Raw genomic sequence first — 23849 nt, forward strand, 5'->3', positions numbered from 1 at the left:
CTGATGTGCTGAAAGGGTGAGGTATCCTGATTTCTTGGGGAGAAGATATAGAAACCATGAGTTCAGGCCCTTCCTAGATCTTGCCCTCTCCATCTCCTCATTTGGCTGTTCGTGATATGTATCCTTTAAAATAAAACTGTAATTGTAGGAATAGCACTTTCCTGAGTTTTGTGAGTTATGTTAGTGAATTATTGACCTCATGCAAATGACTGGTGGGAATTAGTGAATTTGTAGCCAGTTGGTCAAAAGTGCAGGTGTCCTGGGGAATCCCCTGAACTTGTGGCTGGTGTCTAAAGCTGGGGCAATGTTGATGGGGACAATGCCCTTAAACCTGCAGTCTCATGCCAACTCTGGGTGGTTAGTGTTGGAATTAAATTACAGTACACCAGCTGGGGTTGGTAAGAGAACTAACAATCCCCCAGATTTTTGTTTTTGTTTTTGTTTTTTAGGTTCTTTATCATTTTTAATAATAGCGAAACACCAAAAACTGCTAATGGTTTAGTTAACAATACAGAAGGTATATCTGTAATAATTTGTTGCACATGGTCTTGCTGGTCAGGCAATTAAAAAGGTTTTTAACATTAAACACAAATCTATTTTTGGCATTTAAAAAATTTATTCCTCTAATCTGTTTCGAGCAACTACAGTCCATTTTTGATGTTAAGCATATTAAAAAAATCTCTGCAGGTATATGAAAAGGGTCCTGAGCCAACCCATTCAACTTAATTTGTATGACCGTTATGGATGTTTCAGTGAATTTTCAGATGAAAAACTAACATTTAGAGACATGCATAATGGCAAACCTGTTTCCAAGGAACTCCTCATTGCAAAACATACAAGTGCCATGAAAACTGTTATCATTTCTTTCTTGCTGCTGTTGTTCCAGAATTTCTTTCTGTAAGGCAGAAATAGATACATGATACTACCTTTAAAAAATATATAGTTAGCTAATGATAAATGTCATGATCTGGATGGGAAGCGATTGGTTGGAAACACAAAGGGAGTATATGATCACTGACAGTATTTCAAATTCCTCTATCTTGCCCTTGTATCAAAACTCCAAGTCTTTACTGTTAAATGCCTACAGAACACTCCATCTGAATAGCAACATAGGAAATTTGACAACAGGGTCTCACTAACCTTCCCTGCCCTGTCTTTCCTCCTATTTAGTAATTTTTATTAGTTGTCTCCCATCCTCACTCTCTTCCAAAAACAAAAATATGTGGTTGTATCTTTGACTTACTACTTTCCATAATTATCAGTTTTCTTTGTAAGAATGTTCTGATCAATTTTTCACTTGAACTGTCTTTCATATTACTACTCTCCACCATTTCCATGTCCTCACCCTGAGTCATTTGAGAATTTTAATCAGTCATTATGGAATTGCTGTAAGTAAGTCTCCTAGAGGGTCTCCCTGACTTCTATCCTTTTTCCATCAGATGCATCCTCTCTTTGCTGCTAGGAAAACTTTTTTTAAACATTGCTTTCATGCACAATTATCTTACTACTCTCCACCTCAAATAATTTTAAATATGCTTTGGCAACAACCTGTTCCAAACAAGGTGGTTCTATACATCATCTTTCCTTGAAGTCATTTTATTTCTTATGCTTTTTCACTCTTACAAATCATACCTGTTAAGATCCAACTTGATTCCCATTTCTGTAATGCAAGCATTTCTGGACTATATTACAGAAGTTAAGAGCTCAGGCTCTGAAATAATGAGCAGACTTGGGTTTAAAATCCGGCTCTCACCTGTACTCTATATTTTATTTAACTTCTTTAATACTCAGTTTTCTCATTTTTAAGATGAGAATGAAAACATTATCCTATGGCATTGTTTGTAGGATTAAATCAGATAACTTATGAATTCAAATTGTGCCTAGGTCATTAAATGTTGGATATTACTATTATCCAGCCAATATCAATTTCCACTACTTATTAGCAATTTTCTCTTTGGTAACTGTTGCCTGCTTTGTTTTCTGAAGGCAGGTGAAAACTCTTTGAAGTTAAAAGAAAGTCTTCATGCTGTTCTTCTACTGGCACACTATTTTCCAGCTTCTCCTACAACATGCAGCTCAAAATAGGAAACCTATTGCTAATTCTCTGAATATTTACATAACAGCATAAAAATGAGCTAGTACTTAAAAGTTTAATAAAGTTCATGTGGTATTTCTGGAATTGTATCACCAGATATCTAGAAATATTAATTCAGTGTAGAAAAAAGATATTAAGAAGCCACCATGATAAAAATCAATTCAATGAACTTCTGGTTTCAGCCATGATGGAATAACATATTATCTTGCTGACTCTTTCCCTGTAAACTACTCTAAAACAAACTGCTTCATTTATTTTATGTGTTTTCAGACACTGGATAATAGACAGCACAAACAAGGCTGTGATCTTTTAGAGAAAAAGGTAATACACTGTCAGTTTTCTGCTGGGTGGGATTTTCCAAATTGCAACATGGGTCAATTAAACCCAAACAAGGTATAGTTACCTCACTGGATGGATTAAAAAAAGACGACTAGCACTCAGGGTACTAAATTGAGTTTAATTTGTGGAACAAGGTTCTAGAGAAAAGAGAGCTGCTGAGGAACTCAAGAAACCTGTACCAGGATTCTTCTAATCTTTGTTCAAATACTGAGTTGCAGGGTTCAAATACATCCAGAGCAGGACTCTGAGGCCTGACAGAGGAGCTCTCAGAGGCTGTGAAGCTTACTGGAGACTCCAGAAGCTACAGCTTTGGTGTATGTTGGGGTTCTGACATGCAGAATGGAAAGACCTTGCTCAACACTTCAGGCATACAACAAACAGAAAAGAAACCTTTTAGTTCAAAAGGTTATATAGCTTCATGTTGGTATCAAGTGGATAGATAAAAGCAAGAGAAATAAAAAGGGGAAGGTTAATGTACCAGGCAATTTTAATTACTGCTTTTAAAGTTTAAGTGAACCTTACATAAAAACTGAAATTGACAGTAAAAGTCAAATGAAAGAGGTTTTGGGAAAGGAAAACTTTTACAAACATGACTGGTTTGACTAAAAAAGAGAACCTTGTTACTGACAACTCTGTTAGCAGCAAGAACAAAAACCAATGGATAAAGCTCTTGAAAAGATCACTATCACTACTCTGCAATAAGGCTGAGTATGTACTTCCTCTGCGTGATCCTGTTTTCAGCCCACTGTTAGTGTCCATTAAAAATCATCATTCTGGCTCATATTTCTCAAGCTCGTGATGATGTAACCCACATTTGGCTACAGAAAAATCTTACTCAACTTTGTATTTCCTTGGCTTTGACTCAGCATAAACATAAAAGATTTGTAAGTCCACACCAAGTGATATTAACTCATCTAAGATTTTCTTTGCCCAAATTTACCAAATGACTCTGAACTGTACAACTTCAGTATAAATACTCAAAGTTGTATGCAAAATGGTTCTTCTTAGGAGAGCCTAATTTGTACTTAAGTAGAGACAGCATGGAATAGACAAAGCAATAAAGCAAAAAACTACAAGTTTCTTGGCAAGGAACTAAAGCCACGCTGTTCTGCTGTTCTTTGGTTCTGGAGCTCCTCCCATATGTGATGGCAGTGCTGTGGATTCTCAGCTAGGTGACTGTACTACCTACAAGTACAATAGGAGAAACGAAGTTCCTTGAGTACTCACACAGTGCCTGATCTGGTAGGTTCTATACAACTTCTTCAATGTTTAGCTAAGTTCATTCCTTCAAGATCAGCCTTTTGTCCATTAAGCAGTCTTTTTAAATTTTTTCCCAGACCTTCCTTCAAGGGCAGTTTACTGAAACCATTTGTTACTCCACCTCTGCTGTTTATTTTATTTGCCTAAGACATTTCTCATTTTACTATAATCAATGCCAGGAAGAGCTCTATAGCTGGGAAAAATGTACAGGAGGACTAGGTAGTTCAGCTTTAGTTGGTTCTCTGCTCCAACTGTCGAGCTCCAACTTGTATTCTTCCATACCTGACTCCTGTGGTTGTAATAAAGTAAATACTCAGCCTGCTATTCCTTGGCTATCTTACTAATGTTTCCCCATTAAAATATTCAGTTTCTACTAACTACATCTAACCTCTCTAGGAAGATTTCCTTTCTGACCAATACTGCTCAGTACTAGCTTTTCAGTATTTGAGAAACTATTTACTGACTCCCTACAAAGAGATGTTAGGATTTGTTTAAAGCTACACAGCTGCTTGGTGCCAAAGTGGTGCTATTTTAAGGATATCACATTTGTTTTTTTTTCTCAGAAGGTACAGAGTGTAACATATGTAGACACATGGCATGTAACAATGACTTTTCTTTTTTTTTTATTAAGGTATTATTGATACACTCTTATGAAGGTTTCACATGAAAAACCAATGTGGTTACTACATTTACCCATATTATCAAGTCCCCACCCACACCCCATTACAGTTACTGTCCATCGCTGTAGTAAGATGCCACAGATTCACTATTTGCCTTCTCTGTGCTACACTGAACAATGAGTTTTCCCTTTAGCGAACAAACAAGTTCAGAATCTAGGGGGTAGAGATCTGGAAAGGCAGGATGATATAAAAACCTTTCTTATAAAATATCCACAGAAAAGCTTCATTTAGGTGAGTCGGATATTAGCTTCTCAGCAATTGAGGTTCTAGAACACACTAAAATCATAGGACAGATAATAGGTACAAATACAATTATACCTTATTCCTGAGTTAATTAGAAAAAGAGGTATTTTGGGTAGGTAGACTTTCTAGATTGCAGAAATTTTATTTTGGTATTAAAAGGGTTAATAGTTTTACACAAGATGGTTTCCAAGATACCTGTATTCTCTACTCTTCAAACTCAAGATATAATCTAACCTGTTCTGTATGAACAATTACTACTTTATTGTACTGTAATAACATGTGTCTTACATTTTACTTTCAGGATCTCTTTGCCCCCTACAAATGACTCTAAACTGCTGTGTTCTCTGGTTTGATTTTCACCTCTCTTTTATGGCCATCTGCATTTATTTCCTTTCAGTCACTGAAACTTTTCATTTCTGTTAGTGAGACTACTTCTGTCCCCACCAATTGGCTTCCCCATCTATATCTCCTTTTCTTTTGCTATTTATTTGCTATCCTGTTTAGACCCCCCTGTTCTTCTCCTTAACCTAGAAAAAAACTATAGGAATTCCCAAAGTTCAGGTAAAGAAAAACAGATAATCAAATTTTATGGGTAACATTAAGTCATATATGTTTATTACTTGAGAACAAGTAACTCCCCTTTTATCTTCTTTGGATGGGCTCTGGCTCTGTGGCACTTATTTTCATCTGATAGGGATGCTCTGTCCATTATTTCTGTGTTCTATGCTATTTGGATCTACTAAGTCTACCAGATACCAGATGGAAAGATTTATAGGCAATATTTGCCCTGTATATACAGTTGAAAAATCTGTTTATCAGTGGAAGAGAAGTCAAAATTTGATTGTAAATGGACCTTAAAGAATTATTTTTTAAGAAAGTGATGGCTACATCTGGAAGTGAAACAACTAGAACTAGAACTTGACAAAGCCTTACGTAATACTAAATAGCTCCCTGTTTTCTACTGAATAAAATCCGCAGTCTTTAGAATGGCATTCCCAATGCTTCATATCTGATTCTAACCTAAGCTTTTAAAAGCCGTCTTTCACATTGCTTCCCCATATAATCTGTTACAGGGAAAAACAAAGAACACCTACTATAATTTATTTGTTTTATTATTACTCTCAATAGCAGTTCTCAATCACCTATTATGATTTCTCAAGCCACTCAACGGTGTGGAGTAACTGTTCCCCTTTTCCACCCATCCTTGCTCATTGGATTCTCTCCCTTAATCCTTCAGAGTTCAGTTCAAACAATACATGTCAGTGGAGAGTGGAAAGAACAACTGACTGGAACTCAGGAGGTCTGTGTTCTCATCCTGTTTTTGTGTCTAACTAGCTCTAAATGTGGGTTTGGGCATGATACTTCTTTAGAACTTAGTTTCTGATGATCTCTAAACTGCTTCTGAAACACCTACAAATCATACAGGTGACTATCCTGACCACTTTTGTGCTAGAAGTGGTATCTTCTTTTGTGAGGTTGTAGCATTCCTTTGGCATCTATATTGCTTGGTCTACAAGAAACTGGTTTCCTAACCATTTCTACTAATAGAACATAAGCTCCTTTATGCCATATATTTCTTAGAGTAGATTCTCAATAAATACATGACAACTAAATTTATACCTCAGGTGCAACAACATACACATTACAGATCTGAATGTTTTCCTGAAGATTAAAATAGACTTCTCAAGAGAGGAGTTTGTAAAACATGTGATTATCCCTCACTGACATAGGATTATATGCACTTAATTATATGACTTACATTTTATATGCAATACAAAACAGAGGGACTTCCATAGCAATGTTACTTATTTAAAAAAATAGCCTACTGTATACATAAACTATCCTAACAAAAGGAATTTATAACTGGTTACCATTTAAAATATTCTAAATTAAAAAAACGAACTGATAATTTTTATAAATATACAGATACATAAAGAATTTTATTGCTATGGGGTAGGGATTTGGGAAATGTATTTTCATTCTTTCTCAATTAATCACTTTTACTTTTAATATTGTATATATATTTTTGATAAGCATTTATCTTAAAAGCATAACTACATATTTGTTACTAAGATGAATTTTTTAGAAAAACAGATGCAAATCAAGATAAGTAAATTAACTATGTGATAATTACTGACTCCAACAACTAAGGAAACTATATTAAGTTCTCTTCTATATTAAGTTCTTTAAGAAATGAAATAATGGCAAGATAGTTTTTCCCTATTCACTCTAGTAAAATCTACTTTGCATCATTTTTTAATAAGAGCCCACTACTTATTATTTTTATAAGTACCTGGGCCTTTTTCTCTTTCTTCAAACACACACACACACACACACACACACACACACACACACAGTATACATAAGCATATTTATGCTCTACGCTGCTTTTTTTGTTATTAAATCATTTGAAAACAAATTTTAGACATCATGACACTATTCCTAAATACTTTAGCATGTCTTTCCTAAGAATAAGGACATTCACCTATATAGAATCACAATACCATTATGATCACATCTTGGAAAATCAACAGTAATTCCAAATTGCATGTAGCATCTGGACAATATTTAAATTTCTTTGATTGTCCTAAGAATATCTTTTAATGTTATTCTCCTCCTCTACTCCCACCAAGACCATCCTAGGTTCACCAATTTCATTTGGTTGTTAGATGCCCTGCCTCTAAATCTTAAGCCACAAAATAACTATACCCTGCGACTTAGGCTCTGATGTATGAAAAAGGGAAATTTTTCCATACTCAGTAACAGCCTTCTGAAGTAAATGGATGACTATTAGGAAAACCTTGTTAATGTTACATTTTAATATAATCAACAAAAAATGTACCCCACCAGGTATTGAAACTAGCTGAGGGCAGAACTGTTTCACTTCTGTAGCCCTCACTGTGCCTCACAGACAGGGGTACACAGTAACTGTAGAATGGGGGTGTTCTGTTTTGTGTGGTTTGTACTTTCTCAAACTCCTTGAATGATTATGATGACTAGAAGAGACCTACATCGCCACTGTGCCCCAATACCCTTATTCCCACTGCTGTTAACTTGCTATGATGTGATAAAACAAAACTGAGCTTTAGAGATTTTGTGCTTCCTTCTGCTGGCACACATGTTGTCAGTTGCTGATCAGGCTTAGTGAGGAAAAAAACTAAATGGAAGTCACTCGGGCAATCAAGAAAAAAATATATTTCCCTTTTTCTCCTCTTTCTTCCCTCTCTCCCTTCTTCCTTCTTTCCTTTCTTACTTTGTGAAGGTTGGTATCTGATAGGATTAGCTTAGCATATGTTTGAAGTTACTTATGAACAAAAAAATAATATTAGGAGACAATCCATAAAAAGCATCACAAAGATGTGCAATCAAAACCCACCAGCTTTGTAGTTTTATTTTTTAAAAAATCTCATGCTAGGTATATATACTAGATTTTATTCACAGATTTATACAATAGAAGGATGAAGAGAATGCCACAGATGTTATATGTTTGAACTTCTCAAAGCAGCTTATAAAATCAGATACACTTCATTACAAAATAGGCTTGGATAAAAACTAGAGTTTTAAGAATGTAAGATCAGCTTATATATTAGGCAAAGAATCATTATAACAAGCTGTATGTTTCTCTAATTGGTTTAAAAGGTCAAGTGTGGTAGTAAAGGGGTCAGTGCACAGTCTTTCATCTTTATTCATAAGCTGAGAGCAAAGGAAATGTTAATGAAACAGTGGATGTAGCAGATGGCACTCAACATAGTCATAGGGGATTGACATATAGGTAGGAAATGAAAATGAGAGTTAGGCTGAAAGTTATAAAAATCAGCCAATTTAGGAAAAAGCAATTTAGAAAATGTCAGTTTAGCTATCTGTGCACAGGAAAGCAAGAACTGATGCTTTAGAATGACAAATTCAATGGAAATAGTTTGCATTAACACAAGCAAGTAAAACTAAGGCTGGTATTAGTAATTATAGATATCAAAAACATTTTATAGATATTGACATGTCAGATTCGCAATAGAGTTTCCTGGATGCATGGCTATATAAGTGGCTATGACAGAAAACGGCACACTCCTAAGGTTCCTTGCCAAACTCCTCAAAGGCAGTAGGGTGGCCTACCTGTGAGGAATTCTCGGTTTTGAAGCCCAGGGAAACTCCTCCAACAGAGAACACAACCATGTCCCCAGCAAAGTTAAAGCAGTGGTCCAAAGGCTCCACAGGAAAGCAGCAGAATCTCCTGTTCCTCCTGGTATTTCCAGAACCACAGCTTATCTTTGAGATATTTGGGACTATTTCATTTTGCCTCTACTACTAACAGGCTGGTAGAAAACAACATAGCATAAAAAAGAGAGTGAAGGAAGAAAAGAAAAGGAAAAGGGAAAAAATAGAAACAAAAACTGAAGATAAAAAATAAAAATACATATGTACACAAATATACACATACACACACACACACATAAATTCAAACCTAAAAATTGGTGCTATGGGCCCCAAATTTGGCTATCAGCTTTCTTAGAAAAGGTATACAGATCAGACAGTGGTTTGAGTAACAAAGAACATGCCTGGCTTTGTCTCCCTTTTCTGGGAGGTAACCCTGGGCATTTCATGAGTGACTAGAGAGTCTTTGTAATTGCAGATGGGCCTTCTGACTGCACCTGATAGTTAATGCTAATGAGATCACTCAGGATGGGGGCTGCCAACCCAGAGCCCAACCATGTGGTTGGTGGGGTAGGTGTGCTGCAGGATATCAGCTCCCTGCAGGAAGGGGAGGGAACTGAAGACTGAGGTCAGCCATGGGGCCAATGATTCAAACAATCACATGCAATGAAGTTTCCATAAACACTCTGGATGCCAAAGTTCCAGTAAGTATTCCTGGTTGGCAATAGTCTGTGTACTGTCCTACTCTGATGTGCTAGGAGGGCAACATGTTTGTAGGGATGGGGGAAACTTTTTGTGGAGGACTTTCAGTTCTCACCCTATGTATCTGTTTGGCTGCTTCCAATTTATACCTATTTCTGTCACAAAACTTAACACATGTATAAGCTTTCTTGATTCTGTGAATTGTTACAGCAAATTAATGAACCTGAGGGGATGCTGGGAACACCTAAATTTGTAGATGGCTGGTTATCAATGAAGGTGGCCTAGGGATCCCTCAAACTGCGGCTGCTGTTTAAAGTGGTGAACGGTCTTGTGGAGGACTGCCTTGTGAAGTCTGGCTTAACTCTGGGGAATTAGAAGTCTATAATAATAAGGATACTATGTGATATAATGGACAATATACTCAGCATAAATATACAAAACAATGTGGACCATTTCTCATGTCGATCCTCAAAAGGAGATGACTCTCATGCCAAAGCACATCCCCAAACTCAGGGAAGCAGTGCAGAGGGGTCGGGTGAGGGTTGTCATGATACAGCCCAGGTACCTGCTTCCTCTGGATTGGAGGCTGAAAGTTTGACTATCTTTGATGAACTTTCTCAATTTTATCTGAATATGGTTTTTATAAATATTGGTTGGTAATAATCTTGACTTTGTCTTTCCAGTAATGCACCTGGAATGTTGCTTTTCTAAGCTATCACTTGGATGCAGAGTTATAGGCCTTAGAAGCTAGTCAGGGGGACATTTGCATTGGCGCTGTCTTGTAGAAACTGTATAGTCCAAAACATGGACTGAGGTTACTTGGAAAGTCATTTAATTCCCTGTTAAAAATGACTCAAAAGAATAGCCACCCACTGGACAGAAAGAGTCCACTAAAACAATTTTTTTTGTTAAGGTACTGATACACAATCTTATGAAGATTTCACATGAGCAACATTGTAGTTACTACATTCACCCATATTATCAAGTCCCCCCCACCCAACACCCCTTTGTAGTCATTGTCTATCAGCATAGTAAGATGCTACAGACACTATTTGTCTTCTCTGTGCTATACCGCCTTCCCCGTGACCCCCTACATTATGAGTGCTAATCATAATGCCCCTTTATCCATTTATCCCTCCTTACCACCCACCCTCCCCTATCACTCCACTTTGGTAACCAGTAGTCCTTTTTTTGGACTATGTGAGTTTGCTGCTGTTTTGTTCTTTCAGTTTTTAAACAATCACTTTTAATTCCCACTCCACCCTCATAATACCAACCACTTTCCTCTAAAGTTGCATGTCAATTATCATGGTCACAATCAAAAAAAATTTTTTTATTAAGGTATTATTGATATACACTCTTAAAAAGGTTCCACATGAGGGGTGGAGCCAGGATGGCGGCGTGAGTAGAGCAGCGGAAATCTCCTCCCAAAACCACATATATCTATGAAAATATAACAAAGACAACTCTTCCTAGAATAAAGACAAGAGGACACAGGACAACATCCAGACCACATCAACACCTGCGAGAACCCAGCGCCTCGCAAAGGGGGTAAGATACAAACCCCGGAATGGCGGGTCCTGAGCGCCCCTCTCCCCAGCTCCCAGCGCGAGGAGAGAGGTCTGAGCAGAATGGAGAAGGAGCCCAGGACTGCTGAACACCCAGCCCCAGCCATACGGACCAGTGTGCAGACACAGTGCATGTGCAGGGCCCTGGATACTAGGGAAACAGGGCAGCAAGAACGGTGAGCGGGTACCAGAGGCCAGTGCCGGAGGACAAAAGAAAAGCGAGTGACCATCTTTTTTTGTTGTTGTTGTTGTATTGTTTTGGCGAGCGCTTTTTGGAAGTCTTAAAGGGATAGGGACCCCAATACTAGGGAAACAGGGCAGCAAGTCTGGTGAGTGGGTGCCCGAGGCTGCCACTGGAGAATAAAGAAAAACAAGTGGCCATTTTTTAATATTTTATTTATTGATTTATTTAATTTATTTTTTTGTGGTCGTTGTTTGATTTTGGCGGGTGCTTTTGGAAGTTTTAAAGGGGCAGGGTGGGATACTTAGTCCAGAGGTAGGGAATCAGGGGATCTCTGGGCACTCTAATCCCCTGGGCTGCAGGGAGCATGGAGGCCCCTTACGGAGATAAATAGCCTCCCGGCCACTCCCCCTCCAACACAACTCCACCACTTTGGAGCAGCGGCCCGAGCCAGGTCACGCCCACAGCACCAGTGGGAATAAACACCATGGCAGCCAGGCAGGAAGCAGAAGCCCTGTCTGCACGCAGCTACCCAGCACAAGCCACTAGAGGTCACTATTCTCCCAGGAGAGGAAGGCCACAAACCAACAAGAAGGGAAGTTCTTCCAGCCGTCACTCGTCCCAGCTCTGGAAACTATTCCTATCACCATGAAAAGACAAAATTACAGGCAAACCAAGATCACAGAGGCAATACCAGAGAAGGAGACAGACCTAACCAGTCTTCCTGACAAAGAATTCAGAATAAAAATCATAAACATGTTGACAGAGATGCAGAGAAATACGTAAGAGAAATGGGAAGAAGTCCGAAGGGAGATCACAGATGCCAGAAAGGAGATTACAGAAATGAAACAAACTCTAGAAGGATTTATAAGCAGAATGGATAAGATGCAAGAGGCCATTGATGGAATTGAAACCAGAGAACAGGAACGTATAGAAGCTGACATAGAGATAAAAGGATCTCCAGGAATGAAACAATATTAAGAGAACTCTGTGACCAATCCAAAAGGAACAATATCCATATTATAGGGGTACCAGAAGAAGAAGAGAGAGGAAAAGGGACGGAAAGTATCTTGGAAGAAATAATTGCTGAAAACTTCCCCAAACTGGGGGGAGGAAATAATTGAACAGGCCACGGAAATACACAGAACCCCCAACAGAAAGGATCCAAGGAGGACAACACCAAGACACATAATAATTAAAATGGCAAAGATCGAGGACAAGGAAAGAGTTTTAAAGGCAGCTAGAGAGAAAAAGGTCACCTATAAAGGAAAACCCATCAGGCTAATATCAGACTTCTTGACAGAAACCCTACAGGCCAGAAGAGAATGGCATGATATATTTAATGCAACGAAACAGAAGGGCCTTGAATCAAGGATACTGTATCCAGCATGACTATCATTTAAATATGATAGTGGGATTAAACAATTCCCAGACAAGCAAAAGCTGAGGGAATTTGCTTCCCACAAACCACCTCTACAGGGCATCTTACAGGGACTGCTCTAGATGGGAGCACTCCTAGAAAAAGCACAGAACAAAACACCCAACATATGAAGAATGGAGCAGGAGGAATAAGAAGGGAGAGAAGAAAAGAATCTCCAGACAGTGTATATAACAGCTCAATAAGCAAGCGAAGTTAGGTGGTAAGATACTAAAGAGGCTAACCTTGAACCTTTGGTAACCACGAATCTAAAGCCTGAAATGGCAATAAGTACATATCTTTCAATAGTCACCCTAAATATAAATGGACCTAATGCACCAATCAAAAGACACAGAGTAATAGAATGGATAAAAAAGCAAGACCCATCTATATGCTGCTTACAAGAAACTCATCTCAAATCAAAAGACATGTACAGACTAAAAGTCAAGGGATGGAAAAACATATTTCAGGCAAATAACAGTGAGAAGAAAGCAGGGGTGCAGTACTAATATCAGACAAAATAGACTTCAAAACAAAGAAAGTAACAAGAGATAAAGAAGGACACTACATAATGATAAAGGGCTCAGTCCAACAAGAGGATATAACCATTCTAAATATATATGCACCCAACACAGGAGCACCAGCATATGTGAAACAAATACTGACAGAACTAAAGGGGGAAATAGACTGCAATGCATTCATTTTAGGAGACTTCAACACACCACTCACCCCAAAGGATAGATCCACCAGGCAGAAAATAAGTAAGGACACGGAAGCACTGAACAACGCAGTAGAGCAGATGGTCAATAGACATTTATAGAAGTCTACATCCAAAAGCAACAGGATATACATTCTTCTCAAGTGCACATGGAACATTCTCCAGAATAGACCACATACTAGCCCACAAAAAGAGCCTCAGCAAAATCCAAAATATTGAAATTCTACCAACCAATTTTTCAGACCACAAAGGTATAAAACTAGAAATAAATTCTACAAAGAAACAAAAAAGCTCACAAACACATGGAGGCTTAACAACATGCTCCTAAATAATCAATGGATCAATGAACAAATTAAAATTGAGATCAACGAATATATAGAAACAAATGACAACAACAACACTAAGCCCCAACTTCTGTGGGATGCAGCGAAAGCACTCCTAAAAGGAAAGTATATAGCGATTCAGGCACACTTGAAGAAGGAAGAACAATCCCAAATGAATAGTCTAACATCACAATTATCGAAATTGGAAAAAGAAGAACAAATGAGGCCTAAAGTCAGCAGAAGGGGGGTACATAATAAAGATTAGAGAAGAAATAAATAAGATTGAGAAGAATAAAACAATAGCAAAAATCAATGAAACCAAGAGCTGGTTCTTTGAGAAAATAAACAAAATAGATAAGCCTTTAGCCACACTTATTAAGAGAAAAAGAGAATCAACACAAATCAACAGAATCAGAAATGAGAATGGAAAAATCATGACAGACTCCACAGAAATACAAAGAATTATTAGACTACTATGAAAACCTATATGCCAACAAGCTGGAAAACCTAGAAGAAATGGATAACTTCCTAGAAAAATACAACCTTCCAAGACTGACCAAGGAAGAAACACAAAAGTTAAACAAACCAATTATGAGCAAAGAAATTGAAACGGTAATAAAAAAACTACCAAAGATCAAAACACCCAGGTCAGACGAATTTACCTCGGAATTTTATCAGACACACAGAGAAGACATAATACCCATTCTCATTAAAGTTTTCCAAAAAATAGAAGAGGAGGGAATACTCCCAAACTTATTCTATGAAGCCAACATCACCCTAATACCAAAACCAGGCAAAGGCCCCACCAAAAAAGAAAATTACAGACCAATATCCCTGATGAATGTAGATGCAAAAATACTCAATAAAATATTAGCAAACCGAATTCAAAAGTATATCAAAAGGATTATACACCATGACCAAGTGGGATTCATCCAAGGGATGCAAGGATGGTACAACATTCAAAAATCCATCAACATCATCCACCACATCAACAAAAAGAAAGACAAAAACCACATGATCATCTCCATAGATGCTGAAAAAGCATTTGACAAAATTCAACATCCATTCATGATAAAAACTCTCAGCAAAATGGGAACAGAAGGCAAGTACCTCAACATAATAAAGGCCATATATCATAAACCCACAGCCAACATTATACTGAACAGCGAGAAGCTGAAAGCTTTTCCTCTGAGATTGGGAACTAGACAGGGATGCCCACTCTCCCCACTGCTATTTAACATAGTACTGGAGGTCCTAGCCACGGCAATCAGACAAAACAAAGAAATACAAGGAATCCAGATTGGTAAAGAAGAAGTTAAACTGTCACTATTTGCAGATGACATGATATTGTACACAAAAAACCCTAAAGACTCCACCCCAAAACTACTAGAACTGATATCGGAATACAGCAAAGTTGCAGGATACAAAATTAACACACAGAAATCTGTAGCTTTCCTATACACTAATAATGAACCAATACAAAGAGAAATCAGGAAAACAATTCAATTCACAATTGCAGCAAAAAGAATAAAATACCTAGGAATAAATCTAACCAAAGAAGTGAATGACCTATACTCTGAAAACTACAAGTCACTCTTAAGAGAAATTAAAAGGGACACTAACAAATGGAAACTCATCCCATGCTTGTGGCTAGGAAGAATCAATATCATCAAAATGGCCATCCTGCCCAAAGCAATATACAGATTTGAAGCAATCCCTATCAAATTACCAGCAACATTCTTCAATGAATTGGAACAAATAATTCAAAAATTCATATGGAAACACCAAAGACCCTGAATAGCCAAAGCAATCCTGAGAAAGAAGAATAAAGTAGGGGGGATCTCACTCCCCAACTTCAAGCTCTACTATAAAGCCATAGTAATCAAGACAATTTGGTACTGGCACAAGAACAGAGCCACAGACCAGTGGAACAGACTAGAGACTCCAGACATTAACCCAAACATATATGGTCAATTAATATTTGATAAAGGAGCCATGGACATACAATGGCAAAATGACAGTCTCTTCAACAGATGGTGCTGGTAAAACTGGACAGCTACATGTAGGAGAATGAAACTGGACCATTGTCTAACCCCATATACAAAAGTAAATTCAAAATGGATCAAAGACCTGAATGTAAGTCATGAAACCATAAAACTCTTAGAAAAAAACATAGGGAAAAACCTTAGACATAAACATGAGTGACCTCTTCTTGAACATATCTCCCCGGGCAAGGAAAACAACAGCAAAAATGAACAAGTGGGACTATATTAAGCTGAAAAGCTTCTGTACAGCAAAAGACACCATGAATAGAACAGAAAGGAACCCTACAGTATGGGAGAATATATTTGTAAATGACAGATCTGATAAAGACTTGACATCCAAAATATATAAAGAGCTCACACGCCTCAACAAACAAAAATCAAATAATCCAATTAAAAAATGGGCAGAGGAACTGAACAGACAGTTCTCCAAAAAAGAAATACAGATGGCCAACAGACACATGAAAAGATGCTCCACATCACTAATTATCAGAGAAATGCAAATTAAAACTACAGTGAGGTATCACCTCACAGCAGCAAGGATGGCTGCCATCCAAAAGACAAACAACAACAAATGTTGGCGAGGCTGTGGAGAAAGGGGAACCCTCCTACACTGCTGGTGGGAATGTAAATTAGTTCAACCACTGTGGAAAGCAGTATGGAGGTTCATCAAAATGCTCAAAACAGACTTACCATTTGACCCAGGAATTCCACTCCTAGGAATTTACCCTGAGAATGCAGCAATCAAGTTTGAGAAAGACAGATGCACCCCTATGTTTATAGCAGCAATATTTACAATAGCCAAGAATTGGAAGCAACCTAAATGTCCATCGGTAGATGAATAGATAAAGAAGATGTGGTACATATACACAATGGAATACTACTCAGCCATAAGAAGAGGGCAAATCCTACCATTTGCAGCAACATGGATGGACCTGGAGGGTATTATGCTCAGTGAAATAAGCCAAGCGGAGAAAGAGAAATACCAAATGCATTTACTCATTTGTGGAGTATAAGAACAAAGGAAAAACTGAAGGAACAAAACAGCAGGGGAATCACAGAACCCAAGAATGGACTACCAGGTACCAAAAGGAAATGGACTGGGGAGGATGGGTGGGTAGGGAGGGATAAGGGGGGGTGAGAAGAAGAGGGGTATTAAGATTAGCATGCATGGGGGGTGAGAGAAAGGGGAGGGCTGTACAAGACAGAGAAGACAAGTAGTGATTCTACAACATTTTGCTATGCTGATGGACAGTGACTGTAAAGGGGTTTATAGGGGTGACCTGGTATAGGGGAGAGCATAGTAAACATAATATTCTTCATGTAAGTATAATTTAAGTATAACAAAAAAAAAAGAAAGAGAAGGGGGATTACTCCCTGATAGGATAAAACTAACTGTAAATCAACGATTAATGCATGCTTTAAATATCTTTAATTTTGGTCACTTAAAGGGTGTCAGATGATCGGCTATGGAGGTACACTTTTCTGATAATATTCCTTTCTCTTAAAAAAAAAAAAGCAGTTCTTGTGTGGTGACCTCCAGTGAGTTCTACACAATGGTATAAAGGGCATATCAAAGTGTGGGCAAAGGGTCTGTTTTTGTTTATACAGAGGATCAAAGCCTAATTTGGCTACCCAGAAAATGAACTAAGATACGATATGAAGAAGAACTTCCAACATCAGCACTCTCTGGAAGAGATATACCAGAAGATGATCATCAAAAAACCTCAACAAAGATCCAGGCAATGCTGCAGTTGAAGCTGCATTCATCCCACTGGTTCCTGGACTTGCCATTGGAATGAAGAAGGAGATATCTAAGCTGGCCTGTGCATACAGTAAAACAACAAATTTGACTGGATCTATACTGTTGGAACTCAACCAAGAATTAGGAGAAGTGCAAGTTGTAGCGCTCCAAAATCTTACAACTACAGACTATCTACTGTTAAAAGAACATATGGGATTTGAACAGTTCCCAGGAATGGGTTGTTTTAATTTGTCTGATTTCTCTCAGACTGTTCAAGTACAGTTGGACAATATCCATTATATCATAGACAAATTTTCACAAATGCCTAGGGTGCCTAACTGGTTTTCTTGGCTTCACTGGAGATGGCTGGTAATTATAGATCTGCTTTGGTTATATAACTGTATTCCTATTATGTTAATGTGTGTGTGCAATTTAATTAGTAGTTTAAAACTTATACATTCTTAAGTTACTCAACAAGAAGATATGTCAAATAAATAATCAATCTTCCCATGTTTTCTTCCGTCTGCTACCTCTATAGCTTTTCTTCTTCCTTCTTAATTACAACCCTTAAATAGAATTCGTGCCTCATATTGAATTCACCGAGTATCATAACTCCTCCAAGTGGTAAAGATACCTCAAGACAAATGCTGGGCATAGAAGCCACAGGGCATAAATCTGCAAAGAAGTAAAAAGCTAACCTTTTCAAACAATATGGCTTCTCTCTCACTTACCAACTTTACATTTCCCTGTATGGCTCCGGAAGATGACTGGTTAGCCAGAGACGGGTAAGATTCCTCAAGGGAGGAACAACCTAAGACAGGCACAGTTGCAGGGGGGCCATCAGGTGAGAAATTGGGGATCAACAGAGGTGAGGCTTAGAACCTCCCCCCCTGTTCTGAGAGAAATCTTCTGCATCCGTGGATGTATTACTGCCCTTGTCTAGCTTGGATTAACACATAGTCTACAGGCACACACCTGATCATCTACATTTGCTCTCTTACAACACTAAACTATGTTTTCTACCTTTATCTTGCATCTATCTACCACTTCAGCATTTTATTTAAAAAAAAATAATAATAATAAATGGAGAAATGTGGGATTCACATACAAATCAAGTATAAAAATCAAATGAATATTCATATTTGACCTGATTGTTTATAGTTCATAATGAGTGATCAAAACCAAAAGTTTTTGTGATGACTGCCCTTGTACTGTTCACCATGTAAGAACTTATTCACTATGTAAGAATTTGCTCACCATGTAAGAACTTTTTCATTATGCTTCAGAAGATTGCAGATTGATGAAAATTAGGCTGGGGGTGGTTTAATGATTGTGCATTGAGCATTGACTCCCCTATACAAAATTTTATTGCTGTTAACAACCATCTGATCAATAAATATGAGAGATGCCCTCTCAAAAAAAAAAAAGGTTCCACACGAAAAAACAATGGGGTTACTACATTTATTCATATTATCAAGTCCCCACCCATACCCCAATGCAGTCACTGTCCATCAATGTAGTAAGATGCCACAGATTCACTGTTTGCCTTCTCTGTGCTACACTGTCTTCCTGTGACCCTCCCCCCCCCACACCATGTGTACTAAACATAAAATCCCTCAATCCACTTCTCCCTTCTGTGGGGGCCCGGCCTACGGCCGAGGCTAAGCCCCACTCTAGCTGGACAACGCCCTAAAGATGGCGCCTGCTTCCTGCTCACCACACTTTCCCCTCTTCCCTGTTGGGGATTGGCCCAGCAGACTTCCGTACCCGTGCAGAGCTCGTGCTGCCTGCTTAGAGTGGCGCGTGACACCTATCCGCTTAAAGGTCACGCATGATACTGTCCCGATTGGTTGGGTGACTGAATATAAGGGAGTCCACCGGGAGGGAAAAAGAGCTGCCCGACAGCTGCTGTAACCGCCGTGAGAGATAAGACAATAAAGCCTAGAGAAGAATCAAGACCTTGGGCGTGTTGCTTCGGTCCTTGAAGGGTCGCGACAAGTGGTGCCGAAACCCGGGAATCGTTAAACCTCCTCACGACCTGATCCGCTGACCCTGGCGCCTGCCGATGAAGTAGAGCTTGTAACTCTTCAGGAACGTCGCTGGACGCCGTTCGGTCGGCTGGCCAGACCAGGAGAGGGAACCGAGGAGGGTGAGTGGATCGGCGAGTAAACTGAAAGTATACGTGGCAGGGCAGACAGCAGGCAGTTGCGGTGGGTGTTTATGTGTAGTGTGTGTGTCCTGTTAGTGTTTGTGACATTGTTTATTATAATATATGGAATGAGGAGGCGCCAGTGAAGGTTCGCAGAGTGGCGACGAAATAAAAAGGTTCGCAGAGTGGCGACGAAATCAAAACGTTCGCGGAATTAGCGACGTAGTCCATCTAAATCATAACTAGGATACTTGCCCCTTTAGAGAGAGGATGGGGACGGAGGCCTCTAGGGTTAGGGCCGAGGAACCTCTGAAAGCGCTCCTTAGAGCTAATGGAACCACTTCGAAAATGAAGACTGCCAGGGCATTCCTGATCACTATAGAGAATCATGCCCCATGGTTCTTAGATGAAGGAAAGATCACCAGCCCTTTATGGGACAGGCTGGGGAATGACCTACGCAGGGCAGACAAGAGGGAGCCCCTTCTACCAGGGACAATCCCTATTTGGGGTCGAGTAAAAAATTGCCTGAAGGGACAGAAGCCAAGCTGCCGAGAGGCCATCCAAGAGGGGGAGGAAATATTAGAGGAAGTACGAGAAGAGCATGCCTCTGCAAAGGCATCGGAAGGGGGATCTGAACAGGGACTGCCATCTGATGAGGATGAAGACGGGGAACTTTCGGGGGACGAGCTAGAGAACAGGTTTAATAGCAGAGTTAAACTAACCACAGAGACTCTTTACAGTGAGCAGTCTAATGCCATAATGAAAAAACAGGGGTATGCGGGCACTAGAGGACTAGGGAAGGATCTCCAAGGGAAAGAACAACCAATTCTTTTAGCAGGGAGACCGCCCAAAGGGACTGGAGGACCAGGATTGGATTTTTCTTCGGGGCCACTGAGGGAAAACAGCCTATAGAAATAACATGGCAGTCAAAAAGGCCCGTGTGGGTACCTCAGTGGCCCCTCACCAAAGAAAAGAAGGAAGCAGCCCACACTTTAGTACAAGAACAGATAGCAGCTGGTCACCTCCAGCCCTCTACCTCGCCATGGAACACACCTATTTTTGTAATTAGGAAAAAGTATCAAAGACTGTTTCTTCTCCATCCCGCTTCACCCCAGAGACTGTCAAAGGTTTATTGCCACAGGGCATGGCTAATAGCCCCACCATGTGTATGTAAAGAAGGCCTTACAAACTGTCAGGAAACAGTTTCCCCTGATAATCATCTATCATTATATGGATGACATCCTTCTGTGTCATGAGAGCAGCAGGGAGCTAGAGACAACCCTCAGGGTCAGGGTATGGTGGAACGCACCCACCTCACCCTCAAGAATGCCTTATATAAACAAAAAGGGGGAATAGGAGAAGATTTTAGAACACTGGACAAAAATGGCCGCAGTGCAGCAGAGTGGCACGGCCAACAATCCAATCCAAAACACATTCCTAAAGTTTTGTGGAAGGATGTGTTGGAAGGAACATGGAAAGGCCCGGACCCAGTGATAATCTGGACCCGAGGCTCGGTTTGTGTTTTTCCACAGGACCAGCAGAACTCCGTTTGGGTGCCTGAATGTCTGATACGCAGAGTGGAAAACCCCGGAGCGGAGGTACAAGATGATCGCACTGCTTCTGCTCCTGCCGTGGATCCTACAGCAGGCGACGGCGGAGCCGAGCTGCAGCTGCAGCCACTGCCGCGCTGACTATCACCATTCCTACGGCAGAGACGCTGAATGGTCTGTCCCAGGCCACTGAACCTTCTTCAAGAACAATTGGACCTCTTGGGGGAGGTTTTGTCTGTGGGCTGCGTATATGAGGGTGTATTACTGGTATTCCTTTTCATAATTATTCTAAAGCTGCCAAACTTGTCCAGACAGTTAGGCAAGATGTTAAATGCCACCAAAGCCTGGTCAGGTGTAGGTGTCATAGGAATATTGCTAATTGTGGGCCTCTCCTGCTTGGGAGGAAAGTCTGTTACATAAACAGCAAAGGGGAGAATGGAAGGTCCTGTTGCAGGCCATGGCAGCACTAGAGGAAGGCATCTCCCCTAGAGTATGGCTTATGCTGGATCAGTAGTCAAGGACGGGTAAGATCGGGAGTTGCGCATATCAGCCTAAGACAGGGCGCAGACCTAAGCTGTCTGTTGCCTGAGGACGGGTAAGAATGCTGCAGACTCCGGACAACCTAAGACAGGCATGATCCCGACAGCCCTTTGGTTATAAAACAATAAAGGGGGAGATATGGGGGCCCGGCCTACGGCCGAGGCTAAGCCCCACTCTAGCTGGACAACGCCCTAAAGATGGCGCCTGCTTCCTGCTCACCACACTTTCCCCTCTTCCCTGTTGGGGATTGGCCCAGCAGACTTCCGTACCCCTGCACAGCTCGTGCTGCCCGCTTAGAGTGGTGCGTGACACCTATCCGCTTAAAGGTCATGCATGATACTGTCCCGGATTGGTTGGGTGACTGAATATAAGGAAGTCCACCGGGAGGGAAAAAGAGCTGCCCGACAGCTGCTGTAACCGCCGTGAGAGATAAGACAATAAAGCCTAGAGAAGAATCAAGACCTTGGGCGTGTTGCTTCGGTCCTTGAAGGGTCGCGACACCTTCCTCCCCACGTGCCCTCCCACACTCCTCCGCTTTGGTAACCGCTAGTCTCTTCTTGGACTCTGTGAGTCTGCTGCTGTTTTGTTCCTTCAGTTTTGCTTTGTTGTTATACTCCACAAATGAGGGAAATCATTTGGCACTTGTCTTTCTCAGCCTGGCTTATTTCACTGAGGATAATATCCTCCAGCTCCATCCATGTTGTTGCAAATGGTAGGATTTGTTTCTTTCTTACTGCTCAATAGTATACCATTGTGTATATGTACCACTTCTTCTTTATCCATTCATCTACTGATGGACACTCAGGTTGCTTCCATAGCTTGGCTATTGTAAATAGTGCTGCAATAAACATAGGGGTGCATATGTCTTTTTGAATCTGAGAACTTGTATTCTTTGGGTGAATTCCAAGGAGTGGGATTCCCAGGTCAAATGGTATTTCTATTTTTAGTTTTTTGAGGAACCCCTATACTGCTTTCCACAATGGTTGAATTAGCTTACATTCCCACCAACAGTGTGGGAGGGTTCCCCTTTCTCGGCATCCTCACCAGCATTTGTTGTTCCTAGTCTTTTTGATTCTGACCATCCTAACTGGTGTGAGGTGATATCTCATTGTGGCTTTAATTTGCATTTCCCTGATGATTAGTGATGTAGAGCATCTTTTCATGTGTCTGTTGGCCATCTGAATTTCTTCTTTGGAGGATTGTATCTTCATATCCTCTGCCCATTTTTTAATCAGGTTATTTGCTTTTTGGGTGTTGAGGTGTGTGAATTCTTTATATATTTTGGATGTTAACCCCTTGTCAGATAAGTTGTTTACAAATATATTCTCCCATACTGTAGGATGCCTTTTTGTTCTGTTGATGGTGTCCTTTGCCATACAGAAGCTTTTTAGTTTGATGTAGTCCCAGGTGTTCATTTTTGCTTTTGTTTCCCTTTCTCAAGGAGATGCATTCAAGGAAGAAGTTGCTCATGTTTATATTCAGGAGATTTTTGTCTATGTTGTCTTCTAAGAGTTTTACGGTTTCATGATTTACATACAGGTCTTTGATCCATTTCGAGTTTACTTTTCTGTATGGGGTTAAACAATAATCCAGTTTCATTCTCTTACATGTAGCTGCCCAGTTTTGCCAACACCAGCTGTTGAAGAGGCTGTCATTTCCCATTGCATGTCTATGCCTCCTTTATCATATATTAATTGACCATACATTGTTGGGTTTATATCTGGGCTCTCTAGTCTTTTCCATTGGTCTATTGTTCTATTCTTGTACCAGTACCAAATTGTCTTGATTATTGTGGCTTTGTAGTAGAGTTTGAAGTTGGGGAGTGTAATCCCCCCTGCTTTATTCTTCCTTCTCAGGATTGCTTTGGCTATTTGGGGTCTTTTGTGGTTCCATATAAATTTTAGAATGATTTGCTCTAGTTCATTGAAGAATACAGTTGGTATTTTAATAGGAATTGCATTGAATCTGTAGATTGCTTTAGGCAGGATGGCCATTTTGACAATATTAATTCTTCCTATCCATGAGCATGGGATGTGTTTCCATTTATTGGTATCTTCTTTAATTTCTCTCATGAGTGTTTTGTAGTTTTCAGAGTAAAGGTCTTTCACTTCCTTGGTTAGGTTTATTCCTAGGTATTTTATTCTTTTAG

General features: G+C 39.8%; 1 protein-coding gene across 2 annotated transcripts in view; it reads right to left on the reverse strand.

Moving 5' to 3' along the window:
- Window positions 1-23849, reverse strand: part of ZNF277 (zinc finger protein 277) — a 129804-nt gene that overhangs the window by 21757 nt on the left and 84198 nt on the right. For both annotated transcript variants that reach the window (XM_073238583.1, XM_073238582.1), the window contains exon 5: window positions 804-895. In XM_073238583.1, the coding sequence (XP_073094684.1) occupies window positions 804-895 (92 nt within the window). The remainder of the gene's footprint in view (window positions 1-803; window positions 896-23849) is intronic.

This window comes from Manis javanica, chromosome 6, assembly GCF_040802235.1.
Source record: "Manis javanica isolate MJ-LG chromosome 6, MJ_LKY, whole genome shotgun sequence".
Lineage (NCBI taxonomy): Eukaryota > Metazoa > Chordata > Mammalia > Pholidota > Manidae > Manis > Manis javanica.